The following is a 21,928-nucleotide window of genomic DNA, read 5'->3' on the forward strand; positions in this document are numbered from 1 at the left end:
AACGCACAAATAACAAAGATATTAGTAATTTTGTTTGAACGCCCATACAAACCTAACGATCAGCGAGCCAACGACGTCACTAAATCGAGCCATTTTGTATGGAGAGTTTTTCAGGGATCCGCGGCAGTGCCGCAAATGTAATCCTTTAAATCCCTGTAGCTCCGAAAGTAATGATCGCAGATACCCTGTTGCTTTTACAAAATTGCTTTGCTATTAGTAGGTATACTCTTAATTTATATACAATTTAAAAATCTGTCATCATCTCTATTGATCAGCCGTTCTCTTTAATTTGGTTGATGCAAACTCAATCTTCTTCTTACAGTGGTCCCACTATAGCTTGGCAAGTTCATTGATGACACTCCTATGATATGGAAGGGCCCTTTGGCTATCTCGACCCTGAGCGCCTTACTAACTTCGCTCCGACGCATAGGGCATGTTATTATGACTTTATTTATGAATGTTTGCCATATGTTCAAAATATCCCGAATAATATTCTCCTTGCCCTCCCTCCTTGTGTTAGGATTTAATGAGTACAATAGTCCAGCGGGCAGGGATCGAGCCCATAGCATCTCAGTGTTGAGTCCAGCCCTTTTCATGTGGAGATGTAGAGACATGAATTAAAGTTATCTAGGTGCCAGGGGGGGGGGGGGGGTTGGGTTTCTGCGTGGCATTACTTTTTTTAAAGAAAGAACTGGCAAACCTTTTAAATATAACCTATATTCCCAATCCCTCCAACTAGTCGGGAAATACTGTATTCGAACCATCACCCCTCTGTGATGAGTCCGACCGCTCTTACCGTTGAGCAATTGAGGCTGTATTAACTAGCTCTAACTAGTTATAGTTAGAGCTAGTATTCTAAAACATAATTTAAAATATTATGCATCAAACGTACGTTTATGTGCTATTACACGCTGCAAGTACTGGTAAGTAAGTACTGGTCGTCCTTGGTGTAAAATACCTGTCGGCTAGTGTCAAGGTTAAGGTTAATGATACGTCACGGAGCATCGCTACACGCTCCACTGTTTGACGTCACTTGCCTGTGCGTCTATATTTTAGAATCTATACTAATATTATCCACTGGGCTATCACAGCTCACCTCAAACCTCTGCCTCTAAATCTGGAGGGTGTGGGTTCGAAGCCGGTCCAGGGCATGCACCTCCAACTTTTCAGTTGTGTGCATTTTAAGAAATTAAATATCACGTGTCTCAAACGGTGAAGGAAAACATCGTGGGAAAACCTGCATACCAGAGAATTTTCTTAATTCTCTGCGTGTGTGAAGTCTGCCAATCCGCATTGGTCCAGCATGGTGGACTATTGGCCTAATAGTCCAGCAGTAACAGTTATATACGAGCTCAGCAGTGAGCCAAATATGGGTTGATAACGAACGAACGAAATCACAATCTCACATCTCGAACTTCAATAGTTCTAAAAATTATCAACAAACAGAAACAAATAATTTAAGTCATACAAAATAAGTTATTCTTATTATATAAGAGCCATAAAAAATTTGCTGTGTCAGCCTAGTTACCCTCCATTGTTCTTAATCACATAATGATAGATTAATGATGACAGATGTACACCGCAATTATTGATAATTAGGTATAGGAAGGATTGGTAGACTTCACACACGCAGAGCATTAAGTAAATTCTAAGGTATGCAGGTTTCCTCACGATGTTTTCATTCACCGGGAAACACGTGATATCTATTTTTTAATGCACATAACTGATAGGTCGGAGGTGCATGTCACGGGTCAGATTTGAACCTACGCCCTTTGCATTGTCCAGTGTGACCTGTGTCCAGTGTGACTGTGACCTGTGACCTGTGTATTGTCCAGTGGATAATTGCCTTCGGCAATTATCCACTGGACAATACACAGGTCAAGTATTTACTTTAAAAATTAAAAAAACATTATATGATCACGTAATTTTGACCTTCAGAGCAAAGCAGCGAGCGGAGCAGGAGCGTAGCTACCGCCGTATCAATGATACGGGGCCCTCGGACTAAAAGGGCCCCGTATCCAGTATCTTACGTGTGAAATCTAAAAATAGTAAAATTTAGCACTTATACTACAGCCTTTCTTGATAAGATACTGTTTAACAACAAACAAAAAATGAGGGTATAAATTACGTGTCATTTCACACCTAATAATAATTATAATTAACTTGTTCTTGAATTGATGAAAATAAATTTGATTAATAAGCTTAGAACAATTAGATATGGTTAATATATTTTATACAACATTTTATAAACAAACCATACATATTTTAAAATAAATAAGTTTTGAAATGACATGCGTTTTCTACCTTAATTTCTAATTTATTTGTTGGTAAACAGTACTCATCAAGAAAGGCTGTAGTATAGTCTAGTGTTTCCCGAAAGAAAACATAAAATACTGCGTATAGAGTGAAACTCTATACGCACTGCAGAGATTACCGAAAGTCAAAAGGGCAATCTTTATTTCTAGGGTTAAGCCTAAAAGTTTTACTAAATTTGAAAATCAGAAATTTAGCCATTTTCTTTGTCGACTACAGTCGATTAAAAAAAATGTAGTATGTCACAACAAATAGTTTGGCACCAATTTTACTTGGTGGTGAAAGGAATCAACAACTTAAGAGATTTTCCGTGATTTTGGGCCCCCCAACTAATTTTGATACAGGGCCCAACGCAACGCAAGCTACGCCACTGGAGCGGAGGATGGTTTCAAACAACGCTCACTACTCAAAAACTTCCAAGCAGCTACTTATTAATATTAAAACCAAATAAACTAAATACTTGTACATAATGACCTCGCAATAATTAAAACACGCGGCCCCCTTTTGGTTACGTCACCTTTAAATTTCCGTATTTTTATGTAACAAGACACGTTTATTATGCTCCTTCACATACCGTTATAGCTCGGCGTCCTTAGTATAAAATAATTGCATTATTTTAACCGAACAGAAAACAAATAAAACGTTTTCCGTATTTTATAACTTAACGGCCATGATGGTGGAATAAAAGCGATCTTAGACGTGTAAAGGAATAATTTCCTATCACCATTTATCAGCCCATTTTAAGGAGTCCTCTATAGGTCTAGGGCTCCATCTCCTCTATATATCCTACCTCCTTTTTAGGGTACCGTAGTGCTCAAGGAACCCGTATAGGTTCGCCATTTTCGTCTGTCTGTCCGTCCGTCTGTCCGCGGTTTAACGCAGAGACTATTAATACGAGTACTAAATAGCTGTAATTTAGCTTGTAATTTTACATTAAAAATGTGAGCTAAGTCGTAAAATAAAATCTTGAAAAATATTTTGTAAAATGGGGATGATTTTTTTTTTACTCGTTTATCTTATAATGTGAGGTAGGTATCGTTGAATAGGTCTTTGAAAGATCTATCCAATCTACTAATCTATGGTACCCTATACGTCGCGCGTCGCGTCGCTCGACACGCACTTGGCCGGTTTTTCTGTTTTTTAATCATCAGAGTCAGCACGAAACTGCGTGGTATTACATCGTGCTAACTCCGTCTAGATTATATCTCTTTTCTTTTTCTTTTCCTTTTCCCTCGCTTTCCTTCTTATAATTAGTGCGTATTGCTGCAACTCGCCTACGCTGGACAGCATACGCTCAATCAGGCTACCGGATTCCATACGAGCATTCGCTCCCCGCCCGTCTCAGGTCGTCGCAGGCAGAGCGTTCGAATATAGCATATCACGGAGTGTTCTCTTCTCCATAGAACAGAAGTAGCAATTTTCGGTAGGAGCAAAGAGAATTTCCCTTGTGCAAAGATAATGACATTACAAATAAAGAGGTACGTGTCACTTCGTAAACTCTAAGAGCCTACGTGAGCCACCTCCCCAAGGTTCTATTACCTAATTAAGGACTTTTTAAGTCCTTAATTAGCTCCCTCGTCCACGTTCCTTTTCCACCCGCCGACCATTCTGTCAGGGTCTTTTCTCGCAGTTGATGTGAACTCGGTTCTTTGTCCAAGAAAACACCGCCTTCAAACTGATCAGAAGTTAGCACGTAGGTAAGATGTTATTTTTTGCTTTTTAGTTTAGGTTAATATTTGAGTTTGAAGTCGGTGGAATTTTTTTTATTAAAATTTTTATTTTTTAATTTTTAGTGTTAGCACACCTACTGAGTGTGAACAAAAATTAATGAGCAATTAGTTGAAACGTTATTTTCTTATGATAAGTATCTAAGTCCTACAATTCCAATTTTAAAAATACTACCTTAACTCATATACAAAATTTCACTCCCCCTTCACGTAATATGAATATTCAGAAAAACGTGAATGGTGACTGTCTTCCGTCTTCATCATCAGACCCCCTGTGCAGTCACAATCCATATGGGTGGAAAACATCAATATAAAATTTATCAAGTCCAAACACAAGGTAGCTACTGTGAACCGTCGAGGAGTTCCCTTAACTCTCCTTCATCTCCATCACCAGACCTCTAATACAGTAACAATCTATCCAGGTGGAAAGTTCTCATCAATACAAAATTATCAAGTCCAAACACAAGGTAGCTACTGTGAACCGTCGAGGAGTTCCCTTAACTCTCCTTCATCTCCATCACCAGACCTCTAATACAGTAACAATCTATCCAGGTGGAAAGTTCTCATCAATACAAATTTATCAAGTCCAAACACAAGGTAGCTACTGTGAACCGTGGAGTAGTTCTCTTATCTCTCCTTCGTCTTCATCATCAGACCCTTAATACAGTCACAACCCATCTAGGTGGAAAGTTCTCATCAATACAAATAAATCAAGCCCAAACAAAAGGTACCTGCTGTAAATCGTTAACGAGATCCATCGTCTGTGTATTGGCTCCATCATCAGACCAACTCCAGACCTTCATAAAATTGTAGTGGTTTAAAATACCTTATGGAAACACTAACAAACGCACTAGCCGTCTTTACGATTTTCGAAAGTTCCCCTCGATTTCTCCAGGATGCCATCATCAGATCCTGACATGAAAAAAATGGGACCACCCTGGAATCAAACCCTTCAAAACAAAAAAAGAATTTTCAAAATCGGTCCACAAATGACGGAATTATCGCTGGACATACATAAAAAAAAAAAAAAAAAAAAAAAACATACATACAGCCGAACGTAGAACCTCCTCCTTTTTGGAAGTCGGTTAAAAAGAAGACTAGTCCTTACAAATATTAAAGTGTGTGTAACTGTGTATGTGTGTGAAGATTGCCTTCAAATGACTTCTTGCTACATAAACAAAACAAAACTTTATTCTTTATTCAAAACTTTATATAGCGGCGAATCTGCAATAGGCTAGTTGTCACTTTTTTTAAATGGTCTTATCGTTCATTATCGTTCTACTAGATTGAAAAAAAATCATCATATTTTTTGCATCGATTTGGCTGAAATTTGGAATGGAAATAGATTTCACTTTGGATTAACACACAGGCTACTTTTCATCCCGGATTTCATCCGTGGTTCCCGAGGGATTTGTGCTAAACTAAATTTCCACACGGAAGAAGTCGCGGGCGTCCGCTTGTTATTAAATATTTTTTGACAATACAAGGCAAGGTTATTAAACATCATGGACAGCGTGTCCATGATGTTTAATAACACAATATTTTAACTGTTTCATGACGTCACGTTAACAAATCTTTTCCAAACGGAGCCTTTGATATTAGTTAACAATTCTTAGTTTGACGTTTTGTACATCAAGTAATATTGTGACGTCACTTAGACGATAGCCTTTTTGACGTTTGAAAAATTTATTAAATGGCATCATTATTAAGTAGGACTATGATTTATTTATTTATTTTTACAATTTTACCAGATACACACAACAATATATGACAATAAGACGGCCTTATCTTTAAGAGCGACCTCCTCCGGGTTATCATTACATGGACGATGTAAACATTAAAAAATCTTTTAGGTATCTTCTACTTTCTCCTATTTCAATACCTTCGTATTAAATGGATACCTCTATAATTGTTTATCGTAAAAGTCAACCTTTTGTTTGGGTGATGTGACACCCGAGATGATGTTTAGCATCACTACCTGCTACCAATCAGGTAGATATGCTAAACATCATCTTGGGTGGAAGGTAACAAAGTATCCATGCAGTTTGTTAAACTATCGCATATAACAGAATAAGATGCAGTGCATGCAAGCGACATGCCTTCCGTCCACTTGTGGCTTAGTCGAGAACTGTAGTCAACTGCCGTAATTTAAGCCGTGTCTGAAAAAGTTAAATCCTTATATATATCTTTATATGGCTTGAAATAATACATCATCGGGTTAGCACCGCCTTCAAAATGATCAGTAGGTAATCAACAGCAAAGCAGCAGGAACTTAATAATATGATGTTATTTATAGTGTTTAAGTTTAGTCGGAACGTATTATGTTTTTGAAGTCGATTTAATTTTTTTATTAATTTTCATTAATGCTTATAAAATTAATAATATAAAAGTTATCGTTGCGGCGTTATTGAGTGCCCATTGCCTAAGCAACCGATGGTCAGGGCTCAGGCGTAAGAAACCTCCTCACAATACGCTCCGTCTCTAGGATTACCGTATTCTGTATCCTAGAACAAAAGTCAACCAAAAGCTTCTGATGTTGCAAAGTTAAAGTGACGAGTACATTAAGGTACCTCTTATGTAATCGGTGTGTCTCAATCGGTGAAGGAAAACATCGTGAGGAAACCTGCATACCAGAGAATTTTCTTAATTCTCTGCGTGTGTGAAGTCTGCCAATCCGCATTGGGCCAGCGTGGTGGACTATTGGCCTAACCCCTCTCATTCTGAGAGGAGACTCGAGCTCAACAGTGAGCCGAATATGGGTTGATGACGACGACTAGGATTACTGTATTCTGTATCCTAGAACAACAATCAACCAGAAGCTTCTGAAGTTAAAGTGACGAGTACATTAAGGTACCTCTTATGTAATCTGTGCCATGATTTACAGCGTAGATAAACAGCAAGTAAACAGTCATATCTGAAGTCATGTCGGGGTCATGATATCATATTATCGGAGTTCAGACTGTCGTCTGTCCCCCTTACACGCAGTACCCTTGATTCACCAAGTAGACCGCTCTGAATCGGTGACTTGACCCTATTTGAGTAGTTTAAAAATTCATTTTAAATCAACTTTACTGGAAACTCGACTACGGATTTCGAGTGTCTTCTTCTTTTTTTTTTTTTTTTTTTTTTTTTTTTTCTGATTGTGTAAGTGCCGTAGGCTCCTTATGGGACCTCAGCGGCGTCACCGGGGGGTTTGGGCGAGCGCAGAAGCATCGCCTGATGGGGCCCGAAAGCAGAAGCAAGTAGATGGGCGGAACGACTCTCTAAGGGCGTCTCCTCTGAGACTCGGGCCTCGACTTAGAGGGCCGTTCGGGAAGGCTGTTTTGGCCTGAGTGTATCAGTCCGGACGCCCCCGAGATCGTGAGTTAAAAAGCCCACGTCTGGGTGACGTCAGATATCGGGCACCTCGTCTTCGCCGGCGAAGACGCTGTGTAGCTTGTGTTTGTGTTGCCTGAGAAGCATTGTCGTTCGTTATGTAGTAGTGTGGCTCTCCTAGCATATTCGTGCAGAGATTCATGGAGAGCGGTTTTTACTTGGTCAGTCCAGCGCATTGGTGACCTACCACGTGCTCTTGTGCCCTCCACCTTTACTTCAGGGGTAGTTCTTCTTTATTTCGACTTTAATTTAAAAAAAAATCCTGGCCAAATGCGTGTTGAGCCACGCGCAGTGTAGGGTTCCGTATTGTACGTCAATGTCGACGTAAAATAGTGGTTTTTGGCTGGGTGACAATGTCTTTAAATTAAAATTCCTTCTTAGCTATTATATATCGCATAGGTTTCATTTTAATTTTATTAACTCTTTAAATTGTAATTCCTTCTTAGCTATTTTAGTTTAGGTTATTCTTTTAATTTTATTATTACTATTTCTGTGTTTTTTTCACATATCCATAAACAACCGTTTAGCTAGCAGAGGATGGGACACAAGTCTTAACAAAAATTACTATATTATACCCATTTGAACCTCTTTATTACACTAACAGATCCCTAAATCGAAAACCGATGTTAACACAACCCTATATTCTGCAAAAGCCCTTCTAATGAGACCCAGCACTGTGGGGTAAACGAGTAAAATAAAATTCATCCCTACTTTCAGGCTATGTTATAGCCTGAAAAATATAATTCGAGATGTTTTTTTTGACTGTCATTTAGCACAAGTAAATAAATATAAGGCTTTTCTGGGGCCACGGCAGTGCTCCCGCAAGTCGAGCAAAAAAAAAGGACATATTTACTTACTTGTGCTCAATTAGGACAGCTCTCTAGGACTAATGTCTCTGAGCAAAAAAAACCGCAGACATAGCGAAACTATAAGGGTTCATTATTGTCTACGGAACCCTAATAAACCGAATTTCTATTCTTTCTAATTATAAGGTGACTCGGATACTGCATCCAGGACGTAAAATTATTGTTTAAATTGTGATTTGTGTGTTAAATATGTAATCAAAAGCATGCGTTTGTCATGTGGATTACATTAACTTAAATGTTTATTTCGCGATTACGAGCGTGGAAAAAGTTGCGCTCTCGTTAACTAATAGCCCGTAATCTATTTATATTGTCAACAAGTTGTCATTTATATTGTCAACAAACTGTCATTTTGTCAACAATTCTACTTTATATTTATTGTAGTTACCTACTGCGTATTCTATTATAGAGTAGCATCCGTTTTGAGGACCTCTTTACCATCGATCATCATCATCATTATCAACCCATATTCGGCTCACTGCTGAGCTCGAGTCTTTTAACCGAATGAGAGGGGTTAGGCTAAATAGCTCACCAATGCGGATTGGTAGAATTTTTAGACACACGCAGATAATTAAGAAAATTCTCAGGTACCTATGCAGGTTTCCTTACGATGTTTTTCCTTCACCGTTTGAGACACGTAATATTCAATTTCTTAAATTTCACATAACTGAAAAGTTGGAGGTGCATACCCCGGACCGGACTCGAACCTACGCCCTCCGAAATCGGAGGCAGAGGTCATTTCCACTAGCTCTAGAGTATCACAGCTCCATCGACACCCTCTTAGAATCTTATAATCCCCGTGGATTCCAATCAATCATCACTGTCAGGACTGTTATATATTTTTGTGTATACATATAATATTATGTATATATAATCCGTACTATGATTGTTTTAACTTTTGTTTGTTATTCCTCTCCTTAATGATATTTAGCTAGAAGCTTTTTTAGACAACCTACAAATAGGTACATATATTTCTGAGAATATTAAATTTGAAAAACACTTTTCATCTATTAAACAAATGGATAAAAGTCGTTTCTATTTCGTATCTTCTACAATTCGTTTCATAAAGGATAGTGCGGGTGATCACTCTTGAAAGTTTGCCGCGATGCACGATAATAATACATATTGTGAACGTAATAAAGACTGTCACCGTACCCACGCTATCTGAAAAACAATTTAAGATTCCAGACTACCTATATTGAAGTCGGATATAAAACTTTGTAAATTTTGCAATGGAGCCCATGTGAGTTACACATGACGACGATTCACATAAATAAGTAACGTCTTCCTTGACATTATTCATTCTATTTTTAGAAAGAGTTTCACGGAACAAATTCAAATGTACAATCTGGATTGATTGCAACGGTTTACGTACCGAGATGATATTTCACACATAACGGGACAGCGTGTCAAAATTATCGCAGCATCGTCCAAAAAAGGGACGATTAAAAATTGTCATTTAACAACAAAAGATGACAAAGGAACAAAGAGTCGCGCGCGACAATCAATTACTCATCCGGTCGGTAACATAACATTCTCTGAACGAAACTGATCAGTTGTGACTCCTGGACATGCATACTCCACATCCGCTGCATTTCCGATAACGGGTGACTCACGTTTGCTGACAGGCGGCTGCGTTGTCAGCAGATTTGCGCTCATTAAAGCCTACTAAACACCCGATAGTTATTACATTAGTTCTCGCTTAGTCGCGGTCAAGGAAGGTCGTATTGTCACTTAGCAGACACACGACACGCTCGCGTGACCTACGGTAACATCGGCGTTTTGTACCAAAACAATTGCGTGATAAAGACGAAAGTGAGCGCTTCAGTTAAATACTTGGTCATTAAAATATCTGGTGAACCTGAACATTGATAAAAAGCCTGGTGAAAGTGTATTAAAGTGGTCATTGTAATAACAGCAACTTTAAACGCTGAGCTGGTGAATTTGAACATTGCCACCACAAAAATCAGCCCTAGTGTCCATAGGACTACAAGCAAGCAAGGACACAAAAATCAGTCCTAGTGTCCATAGGACTACAAGCTAGCTGTTACAGAAACACTTAATTGTCGGTCAATAGTTTAGTGATCCTTGGAAGATATCGAAAAACCTGGTGATTGTGAACATTGTTATAATAAACCATAATGACTGTGCTCCTTATGTTATAATAGCCATGGACATTTGTTATTTAAATTACACAAATCTGGTGAACATTGACATAAAAGTACATAAAACCTAGCAAATGAGATCATCATATATCTGGATATATTTCAACGTTTTGTGTAGATTGATTAATTGAGTATTAGTAGTGCTGTGTGTAGATACATAATTGGAATGCATTCGATTACCTGACTTAAATACACTTTATCTACTCCATTATCAATCGACGTCGAATGGTGACCGTTCAGTTCTTGATAACTAGTGGATGTGACAGTTAGTGTCCTTATTCCGTGGAAGATGCCAGCTCTGGGTTGCGAGATGGCTGGCACACAAGACATTTGCGGAGCGCGATACTGCCCAGGGCCCGAGTACGTAGTGCCAGGGCCCTTAATGTGGGAGAAACATCAGAGCAACTTATTCTCTATCCACGCGCATAGAACTACAGAAAGTCCTCGCGTCAACCCTTTACCGTCCTATAACACAGGTGCGTTTTAAGACATTTCTATATCGATACCAAAACCTAGATTAGCTATCAAAATTAGTTTTATTGCTTTTTTAGAGTTCCGTTGATAAAAAAGAGAAATTACTTTGTTGGCCGTCTGTCATCTGTCTGTCAAAACCATTTAAAACGGATACACGTGCGGGGGTATCGAATTAGTTTAGTTAGTCTTCAGTCTTTTTACCGCTGTAAAAAAATCGAACTTCTAATGACTTATGTCCTATTTCGACTCTTAAGAGAATCGAAATTTATAGGGTAGGTACTATCCCTTGACCTAAATTTATGAATGACAAGTAATACTGTCGTATATTATAAGTAAGTATAGGGAAAAATCTGAAAATATATTTCAATATTCGGCTCACTGCTGGGCTCGAGTCTTTTAACCGAATGATAGGGGTTAGGCCAAATAGTCAACCACGCTGGCCCCATGCGGATTGGCAGACTTCACACACGCAGAGAATCAAGAAAATTCTCTGGTATGCAGGTTTCCTCACGATGTTTTCCTTCACGTGTTATTTAATTTCTTGAAATGCACACAACTGAAAAGTTGGAGGTGCATGCTCCGGACCGGACTCGAACCCACACCGCCTATTTAAATTACGTAAATTAAAAGTCAAAACTCGAGGTTTAGTAAAATATACAAACTACGGAACCCTCGGTGGCCGAGTCCGACTCGTACTTGCCCGGCTCTTTTTTAATATTACATAGATAAAACGACTTTTTTATCATAGCAACAGGAGTTCAAAATGATAAGCGACCGGCAAGATAGACAACAATGTTTTCAAAGACTTCTGCTTAATATATTTTTCAATTAATTAACCGACTAAAAAATGGAGGTTCTGTATTCGTACCGTATGTTTGTATGTCCGAGCTTTACTTAAATCTCTCTTATTTTGTTTGTTAACACATTTGGGATAAAATTCTTTCTTAATTATTATGTTATTGTATTCCTTTGTAAATCAAAACTTAATTCATGAATAAATTTACAAATGTTATTCGTAATAGTTTTCAATTGAATAATAATTAATTTATCAATTTAGTTGTAATTTTATTGACGTATTATGAATAGTTGTGGTTTTTCCTTTTACCTAACTTATTCCTGCCAGCAGGATTATAATATAAATTCCTGAGCTATAATTACTCATAATAACATTGCATTTGTTTGAATTACGGAAATTACCTATTACTTAGTTTATATTGGAATTCAAAGATTTAAATTAGATAGAAATTGTTTTAACTATAGGTATGGGTATAGATATTCGTATGTCGTGAGGGCAAGCAATGAATTTATGCATTTATGAAGTACCTCTAACATAATTTCTTTTTTATTATGACCCAATTGAATGTAGCCCCGATAACTCAAGTGTAAGAGGGACTCAAATCCGAGAGATAATTCCAGGATTCAATTCACGTCCGTTGTACCGACTTACCCACCCAAAGCTTTTTTTGGCTACGTGATAGCCCAGTGGATATTACCTCAACCTCCGATTCCGGAGGGTGTGGGCTCGAATCCGGTCTGGGGCATGCACCTCCAACTTTTCAGTTGTGTGCATTTTAAGAAATTAAATGCCACGTGTCTCAAACGGTGAAGGAAAACATCCTGAGGAAACCTGCATAATAAAGTATTTTCTTAATTCTCTACGTGTGTGAAGTCTGCCAATCCGCATTGGGCCAGCGTGGTGGACTATTGGCCTAATCCCTCTCATTCTGAGAGGAGACTCGAGCTCAGCAGTGAGCCGAATATGGGTTGATAACGATAGCCCTTGACTACAATCTCATCTCAGGTTAGTGATGATGCAATCCAAGATAGAAGCGGGCAAACTTGTTAGGAAGAGGAAGAAAATCCACAACCCTTTCGGTTTTTACACGACATCGTACCGGATCACGCTAAATCGCTCGGCGGTACGCCTTTGTCGGTAGGGTGGTAACTAGCCACGGCCGAAGCCTCCCACCAGCCAGACCTGGACCAAGAACACTTCAATCGGCCTACCGTGGATCGAATCCAAGACTTCCTTCTTGTAAAGCAATCTTTGTTTGAAGTGTTACAAATTGTTCGTCTTGCGTGAAGCGTTATAGCTTATAGTAATACTTCCTATGTTCCGCGCAGGCCGGGGGGCGTGTAGCGATGAATGAAAAACCCACGACTGATACACGTCACTTCCCCGCACGTACTATTTCACACGCGCGCGGTCTTTCCCCTGTTGCCCGCATATCATGAATGTTATCTAGAAACTTGCCAGACTTTAGTCAAAAATTGCAAACAAATTTGTCAAACATAATGATCATTGACGGGGTACCAGATTTTTTTAGTAGGTAGGTAAAGTGTCGTTTTATAGAGAGAACTAGCAATTGACCAGCGATTTAACTACTGTAGTTCCCGTTCCCGGGATAAAATCTACCCTATGTTACTCGGTGATGATGTAGCTTTGTCATGATAAAAGAATTTTCAAAATCATCAGTTCATTAGATCCAGAGGTTACCCCTTACAACCTCACAAACTTTACCTCTATATATTATTAGTATAATTGATAAAGAATCACGCGGACGAAATTACATGAGTCTGCTAGTTTATTACCTATTTTAATAGTATTTTTCAGTAAACATTTATTTATATTACAAGCAGCTATAGGATTAATATAATGTCATCAAAAATATCGAATTACTTTATAATGCTTATCGATATAAATAAAACGACAATCTGATACCGAGTCAACTGCGTTTGCGCAACAATATAACTTGTTGTTATAAAACTGTCCCCTTGGTCCAGTGATTAAAGTGTTTCAAATAGCATGGGTACGGTGACATTCGCCTGTATGACGTTCATAATATGTACTATTATCGTGAGTCGCAGCAAACTTTCAAGAGTGAAACGAACTGTCACCCGCACCATGCTACATGAAATGACTGTAGCATGTGTGGCTTTAGATTGTGTCGTCCTGGGGGCTTACCAGATCATCCCCATCATCCCCAACAACCATCATCTCTTCGATCTAAGTAGCATCGTAACGCTAAATCGCTTGGCGGTACATCTTTACCAGTAGGGTGGTAACAGACTTGAACCAATTTAGATAGTATAATCAAATATCCTAATCTGATCCGTGTTGGGAATCGAACCCAGGACCTAACTGTTGATAGCCACTGCACTACCAACTGCGTCAGAGAGGTCTTCGAAACACTACATTAATATTTTAAAACAAGTTTTATTACCTTCCTTAATTTACCTCTTCCATTAGAAGGTCACTATACTCTAATTACATAACTGTTATACATACATACAACGATTTTATTAACCGACTTCGAAAATGATTTCTCAATTCGACTGTATATACATATGTATATTTTGACTATTAGATACGAGTATGTTACGTGCCTACAAATTTTAATAAAAAAGTACAACCGACTTCAAATTTATCAAAATGTTTTTACTAAACTAAAAAGCGAAAAAAGCGAATTTAGCTACACAATTTCGTGTTTACTTACGTTATATATTTATGTATATGTCATCACTATCAACCCATATTCGGACTACACTGTTAAGCACGCCCTCTCAGAAATAAGAGGCGTTAGGCCAATAGGCCACGCTGGCCCAATGCGAATTGGCAGACTTCACACACGTAGAAAATTAAGAAAATTCTCAGGCATGCCGGTTTTACTCACGATGTTTTTCCTTCACCGTTTGAGACACGTGATATTTAATTTCTTAAAAATTCATATAGTTGAAAAGTTGGACGTGCATGCCTCGGACCGTATTCGAACCTACGCCCTCCGATTCGAAGACAGAGATCCACGGCTCATAGCCTAATATAATAATATGCATACTCGCATAGATTTGACGAACAGACGAACAAAAGCGATTAATTAACCGCATTCCATTGAGTCGCATAGTAAACAACAAATGTTACAAATAATACCTAAATATACGTATACTATAGGTACATATATAAAGTAATTAAACACAAAATCTCATAATAAAAAACATTCAACCGACTTCAAAAACATATAACGTACCGACTAAACTAAAAAGCAAAAAAAACATCGTATTATATTCTACCTACTGATCAGTTTGAAGCGGTGCTAACCCGGTGATGTATTAATTCAAGCCATGTCAGAATAATTATCATAACGATAAAGGTTTTTCAGACAGTGTTCTTTCAAGTAGCTCTTGAAACGGCTACTGTTCATCAAACAAAAGATTCATTGCATGTCGAGGCTCTTACGATTTTTAAAAGTTCCCCTCGATTTCTCCAGGATCCCATCATCAGATCCTGACATGATGAAAATGGGACCACCTCAGGAGTATTCCCTACCCTTTCGAACAAAAAAAGAATTCAAATCGGTCCAAGCCTCTTTGACATTAAAAAAAAACATACACTCGAGTTGCGACCCTTCTTCTTTTTTTGAAGTCGGTTAAAATAGTACAAAATGTCGTTGCATATACGTACTAATATTGTATAGTGAATATTATAATTATTTATATAAACTTTATAAATAAACAACAAAGTGGTTTCTTACGTAACTATTTTGTATATATTGCGTTACCATTGTCCTTCATCTATCAGTTGGTAGTAGAAATACCTATCGGTACTTCCGCGGTTTTGAAAATCCCTTTGCCGCGCGTGCCGACCTCGTTTGAGTGCAAGGTCGTTGCTACTAAGCCAAATAATAATATGCAAATACATGTTTATTATTGACTTGTTTACTGCCCTTTTATTTATTTAACGGAATTATAATGTTTGTAATGATATATTAATTATCATCTTTCAAGATGTTAGTGAAAAAGAGCATTTGTGTTAGTGACGATTTAGGATTTTTCAAAAAAAGTTTCATGCAGGTTAAAGGCAGGCGTCCACAGATCCGTATCGTACGTTTTAATTTAAACTCCGTGTTGCAGTGGAATCACTTACTAATAGACAAAGAAGCGTCAGCTGATCAGGTCCATTCATCAGGTCAGCTGACGAATGGAACAATTAACATACTTCATCATTACAACCCATATTCGGCTTACTGTTAAGCACGAGTCTCCTTTCTGAATGAGAGGGGTTAGGTAAATAGTCCACCACGCTGGCCCATTGCGGATTGGCAGACGTCACTCACCTAAGAGAATTAAGTTCAAAATTCTCAGGTATGCAGGTTTCCTCACGATGCTTCCTTCGCCGTCTGAGACACGTGATATTTAATTTCTTAAATTGCACATAACTGAAAAGTTGGAGGTGCATGACCCGGATTGGATTCGAACCTACGCCCACCGAATCAAGGTAGAAGACATATCTACTAGGCTATCACGACTCTTGTATCTCTTTAATTCCAGATAACATATTTGTATCTCCTTAATTTCAGATAGTGATATGCAACTGGAGACCAGCAGCAGTGAGGCCAGTGCTACCAGTTCCATCACCCTGTCTCAACACTGCGCCATCTGCGGGGACCGCGCCACGGGGAAACACTACGGGGCCTCATCCTGCGACGGGTGCAAAGGTTTCTTTAGACGAAGCGTTAGGAAGAATCATCTGTACACGTGCAGGTGTGTGTCTCAATGCTTCATACAAATAACTGCTATAATATATGTCCTCTGAGAAGACCGTGCCATGGATAAATACTACGGGGCTTCGTCCTGCGACGGGTGCAAAGGCTTCTTTAGACGAAGCGTTAGGAAGAACCATCTGTACACGTGCAGGTGTGTGTCTCAATGCTTCATATACATAACTGCTATAATATATGTCGCCGGAGGAGACCACGGAGAAACACTACGGGGCTTCATCCAAATAGCCGCTAATTTATAATAGCCACATGTGGGGACGATAAAATTGGTAAATACCACAAGACAAAGCTGCCACGGGTGCAAAGGCAAACGAAGCGTTAGAAAGAATCATATGTACACGTGTAAGTTTTTGTCTTTATGCTTCATACAAGTATCCGCTAACTCTTTAATAGATACATAGTATCTGTGGTGGATACTAAAAGATGAGGTAGTAACGTGTGCAAAGTCTTCTTTAGTCAGATCATTTGAAAGAATCATCAATACACGTCCAGTAGGCCTAACGTGCGACCAGTCGACATATCTCATTAAGATAACTAGACAAAAGTTTTAATTGTCAACCAATAGCAGCGCAACCAGAAATATTGCTATCTCTTTCGTTTCCTTTGGGACGGAAGAGATGGGACTATTTCGCCGCCATTTGTTAGGTCGCATGTTGGGCCCTCAGGGACGCTTTTTAAATTTTACTATGTATAATTTCCTGGTTTTAGAATACATTTTCGCAATTGAAATAATACAAACATTGTCTGTCTTTCCAGGTTCAGCAGAAATTGCGTGGTAGACAAAGACAAAAGAAATCAGTGCAGATATTGTAGGCTAAGGAAATGTTTTAAAGCTGGCATGAAAAAGGAAGGTAAGTAAGCTTTTTTACGCATGTATTTTATTATATTAAAGACATTGTCAAAAGTCCCTTTTTCCATACAAATAAACGAAAGTTTTTTAATGGTAAGTAACGACATTTGTTAATCAGGGATCGAACCTAGGAACTCTCGGATTTGTATCCCCTTAGCTATTGTGGCTGTATGTTGAGTAATAAAGTTCGTGTTTCTAGTCCGTATTATGTCAGCAAAACCTATAGTTGTGGCTTACATTCTGTCATATAATAAATTGCACTCATAGCAACGAACTTAGTGACTCAGCTCTTCAGTGCATGTATATTATTTGCATAACCGTAAATGACTAATATCTAGTCATTGATTAATCATAATGTAACACAATGAAGTAAAAAGATGGTTTCCAGTAAACCAAATTAATATTTTAAGAAATTAAATATCAAGTGTCTCAAACGGTGAAGGAAAACATCGTGGGAAAACCTGCATACCAAAGAATTCCCTAAATTCTCTGCGTGTGTGAAGTCTGCCAATTCGCATTGGGTGCATTCGTAGTGGACTATTGGCTTAACCCCTCTCATTCTGAGATGAGACTCAAGCTCAGCAGTGAGCTGAATATGGGTTGATAATGATGATGAAATTAATAAGTTTCAAAATTTCAGAATGATACAGAAATGACTAATGTACCCACTAAAACCATCTAGTGGTACTACTGCACAACTGTTTCAATTCCATATAAATTCGCGTTTACGTTAACGCGATAGTAACAGTATGAAAACATTGAAATCTCTCACACTGATCGTGTGTGAAAAACGAACAGTTTTATCGGACGTTAGCGCTGCAGGCATGTAAGATTACTTGATCGTCAGTGGCTGACATTATAAAACTGATACTTAAAACATTCTTTTCACTAGCTCCTGGACTATTAAAATAATATGTGATTGTATTTCCCCAACCGTTTAGACACAAACAAATTAAGCAGCTAATTATGTTATTATAATTAAACTTGAGATAATTAGTAGTTTCAACTAAACCTACATACATTAACCATATTTTTATTAAAGAATGACGCACTTGTTTATGTTTTATATTTATCTATATCAGTAATATAAATTCAAGTGATATAAATGTATCATATCTTACGAAATTTTTGCTGATCTTCTCAAAAATAATAACTTTTTAAGTATCTACTTACCTGTTTTTTTTTTCTGATTGTGTAAGTGCCGTAGGCTCCTTTTGGGACCTTACCGGCGTCACCGGGGGGTTTTGGCGAGCGCAGAAGCATCGCCTGATGGGGCCCGAAGGCAGAAGCAGAGTAGATGGGCGGAACGACTCTCTAAGAGCGTCTCCTCTGAGACTCGGACCTCGACTTAGAGGGTCGTTCGTGAAGGGTGTTTTGGCCATACTTACCTGTAGGCGTAGCATCGTCAAAGACTTATCTCTTGAAGAGAAAAAGACAAATTGTCGACGAATAGCCGCGTTTATTAGTTGCCTAAGTCCCAGTTTTTTCATCCCAATGCCCAAAACAACGCTCATAAAATAATCTTTCATCAATGTTGCAATGTTCTCTTTTGAGAACGATATTTTCTAATCCGCCGCTATTGGTTGACAATGTGTCTTTTCATGAGATATATCGTTGACGCATGTTAGGCCTATTGGAAGACAGCCATTATGTTTTCACCATCATCACTGTCACCCAATTAAAGCCAGTGGCACTAATATGATCACCAACGAGGTGATCTCGTATATAGAAATAGACAAAATTAAACTAATGGCGATGTAACCCAAAAAAACAATATCTCTTTCTTTGCATTGGTACGAAAGAGATTAAACAGGGGCACCGACGCCATTGGACGAAATTTTGGTCTACATTTCTCTTTACTGGTTACATGCTAGCACCACTGTCCTGACCTTATAAGAGGAGAGACTTGGGATCCCCTCACCCACAACGCTGATCCAAGGTAGGCTTAGGTTGATAAAATATCGCTCTCTTTAATTGGTAAAGTGCCTAGAAGGCTGGCAGTATTGCCACGTTGTATGTTGCAATACTGATTCTCTGACCTTAATATAGCCTTCGCTTTCTTGTGTTGCTATGAGACAAATGAAAGGGTTTTTATATCGATATTTTCGACCCGCGGCTATTGATTGACAATGTGTTGTTGCCGCGTTGTTGCCCTGTCTGTCTACACACTACTCGCACAAACAATCGTGACGCCTACGACTAATTCTATGACTAGCGTTCGCGCCGACAAAATAGGGAATGCTGGGTCTTCGCCGGCGAAGACGAGTTCCTCGATATCTAATGTCACCCGGACGTGGGTTTTCTAACTTACGATGTCGGGGGCGTCCGGACTGATTCACTCAGGTCACGGTTACACCCTCCTGAATGGCCTTCTAAGCCGAGGTCCGAGTCTCATAGAAGACGCCCTTAGAGAGTCGTTCCGTCCTCTATTTATATTTCAGCCTTCGGGTCTTATCAGGTGATGCTTCTGCGCTCGACCAAACCCCCCGGTGACGCCGTAGTGGTCCCACATGGAGCCATCGGCACTTACTCAACACGAAAAAAAAAGGAAAGGCTGGGCAGGATGAGCGGCATGAAATGCGGCAGGACGAATAACGTAGCCACACGAAATCTCTGCCTACTTCCCACGCCACTCGTGCAGTGTGTGGCGGATCGGTTAGGCCTACAGGAGTGTATTCCTGTATTTACATGTTTGTCAATACATTTCAGCCGTACAGAACGAGAGGGACCGCATCAACTGCCGGCGCCCGTCATACGAAGAGCCCGCGCAGGCCAACGGACTGTCCGTGGTGTCGCTGCTCAACGCGGAGCTACTCAGCAGGAAGGTCATTGATGAGGTCAGTTGCACAATAAATAATGAAGGATTAGCAAACAGAAGTGGCAGTGGGCGGGCCATATTTGTCACAGAACAGATAGCAGCCGGGACATATGTGTTCTGGAAACAACGTAAGTAAGTACGTACGGAAACAACGTAAGTTTGCTCATATGCAAGTGCCGTGTCGGTGTCCAGATAGATGATCTGATGATATTAAGAAGGTAGTGGGAAGTGGCTGGATGAGGAAGGCCTATGTCCAGCAGTGGACGGATAAAGGCTGATGATAATGATTATGATGATGACACATGAATAAATGCCTCGATGTTTCCGTGGTTATCCTGTGCTACTACGAATCATGAAGTCTTTGCTTTGAGTCCTAGATCAGGCTTTTAATATGGTTTCTGTTGCTTCCAAAAAGTTCTCAATACCCTTCCCAAGAATGAGAAATTGAAAGTGTGAAACTAGTCGGAGTATCACGTGAGTTTTAGTCGCGTTTCATAATAAATTAATTTGATTAACACTCACGAGAGTTTATATTCTAAAATACTTGGAAGGGATTGAGAATATTGGTCATATTTAAAAAAACATACCGGTCATCTTGAGAACCACCTCCTTTTTAAAGTCGGTTGAAAATATGGCAAATATTCTTTTTTAAAAAATAAACTTAAAACAATATTATTTTTAATAAAATAAAAATCGTTTCGTTAGACTAACAACGCGACGGACGCGGAGATCAACAATCGCAAGCTGGCGAAGATCAACGACGTGTGCGACTCCATCAAGCAGCAGCTGCTCATACTGGTGGAGTGGGCCAAGTACATCCCCGCCTTCACTGAGCTGCACCTCGACGATCAGGTACTGACGCTTACGACAGCTGTACTGACTCTTACATCAAATATACTGACACTTACAGCAGATATAAAGAGGGCCATATCAGGTATACTGACACTTACAGCAGATATAAAGAGGGTCACATCAGGTATACTGACGCTTACAGCACATATAAAGAGGGTCACATCAGGTATACTGACACTTACAGCAGATATAAAGAGAGTCACATCAGGAATACTGACGCTTACAGCAGATATAAAGAGGGTCACATCAGGTATACTGACACTTACAGCAGATATAAAGAGGGTCACATCAGGTATACTGACACTTACAGCAGATATAAAGAGGGTTACATCAGGTATACTGACACTTACAGCAGATATAAAGAGGGTTACATCAGGTATACTGACACTTACAGCAGATATAAAGAGGGTCACATCAGATATACTGACGCTTACAGCAGATATAAAGAGGGTTACATCAGGTATACTGACACTTACAGCAGATACTATAAAGATGGTCACATCAGATATACTGACGCTTACAGCAGATATAAAGAGGGTTACATCAGGTATACTGACGCTTACAGCAGATATAAAGAGGGTTACATCAGGTATACTGACACTTACAGCAGATATAAAGAGGGTTACATCAGGTATACTGACACTTACAGCAGATATAAAGAGGGTCACATCAGATATACTGACGCTTACAGCAGATATAAAGAGGGTTACATCAGATATACTGACGCTTACAGCAGATATAAAGAGGGTTACATCAGGTATACTGACACTTACAGCAGATATAAAGAGGGTCACATCAGATATACTGACGCTTACAGCAGATATAAAGAGGGCTACATCAGGTATACTGACACTTACAGCAGATATAAAGAGGGTCACATCAGATATACTGACGCTTACAGCAGATATAAAGAGGGTTACATCAGGTATACTGACA

At 39.1% G+C, this 21,928-nt stretch overlaps 1 protein-coding gene across 5 annotated transcripts in view; it reads left to right on the forward strand.

The window, feature by feature from the left end:
* The window catches only part of LOC112057996 (hepatocyte nuclear factor 4-gamma), a 67,845-nt gene that overhangs the window by 38,016 nt on the left and 7,901 nt on the right, over window positions 1-21,928 (forward strand). For 2 of the 5 annotated variants that reach the window (XM_052887729.1, XM_052887730.1), the window contains exons 2-5: window positions 16,272-16,455; window positions 17,229-17,323; window positions 20,032-20,159; window positions 20,846-20,992. In XM_052887729.1, the coding sequence (XP_052743689.1) occupies window positions 16,272-16,455; window positions 17,229-17,323; window positions 20,032-20,159; window positions 20,846-20,992 (554 nt within the window). Of the gene's footprint in view, window positions 1-10,392; window positions 10,920-16,271; window positions 16,456-16,497; window positions 16,609-17,228; window positions 17,324-20,031; window positions 20,160-20,845; window positions 20,993-21,928 lie in introns of those variants that run through there. The other 3 variants (XM_052887728.1, XM_052887727.1, XM_052887731.1) reach the window with 3 other exon arrangements.

Source organism: Bicyclus anynana, chromosome 20 (genome assembly GCF_947172395.1).
Source record: "Bicyclus anynana chromosome 20, ilBicAnyn1.1, whole genome shotgun sequence".
NCBI lineage: Eukaryota > Metazoa > Arthropoda > Insecta > Lepidoptera > Nymphalidae > Bicyclus > Bicyclus anynana.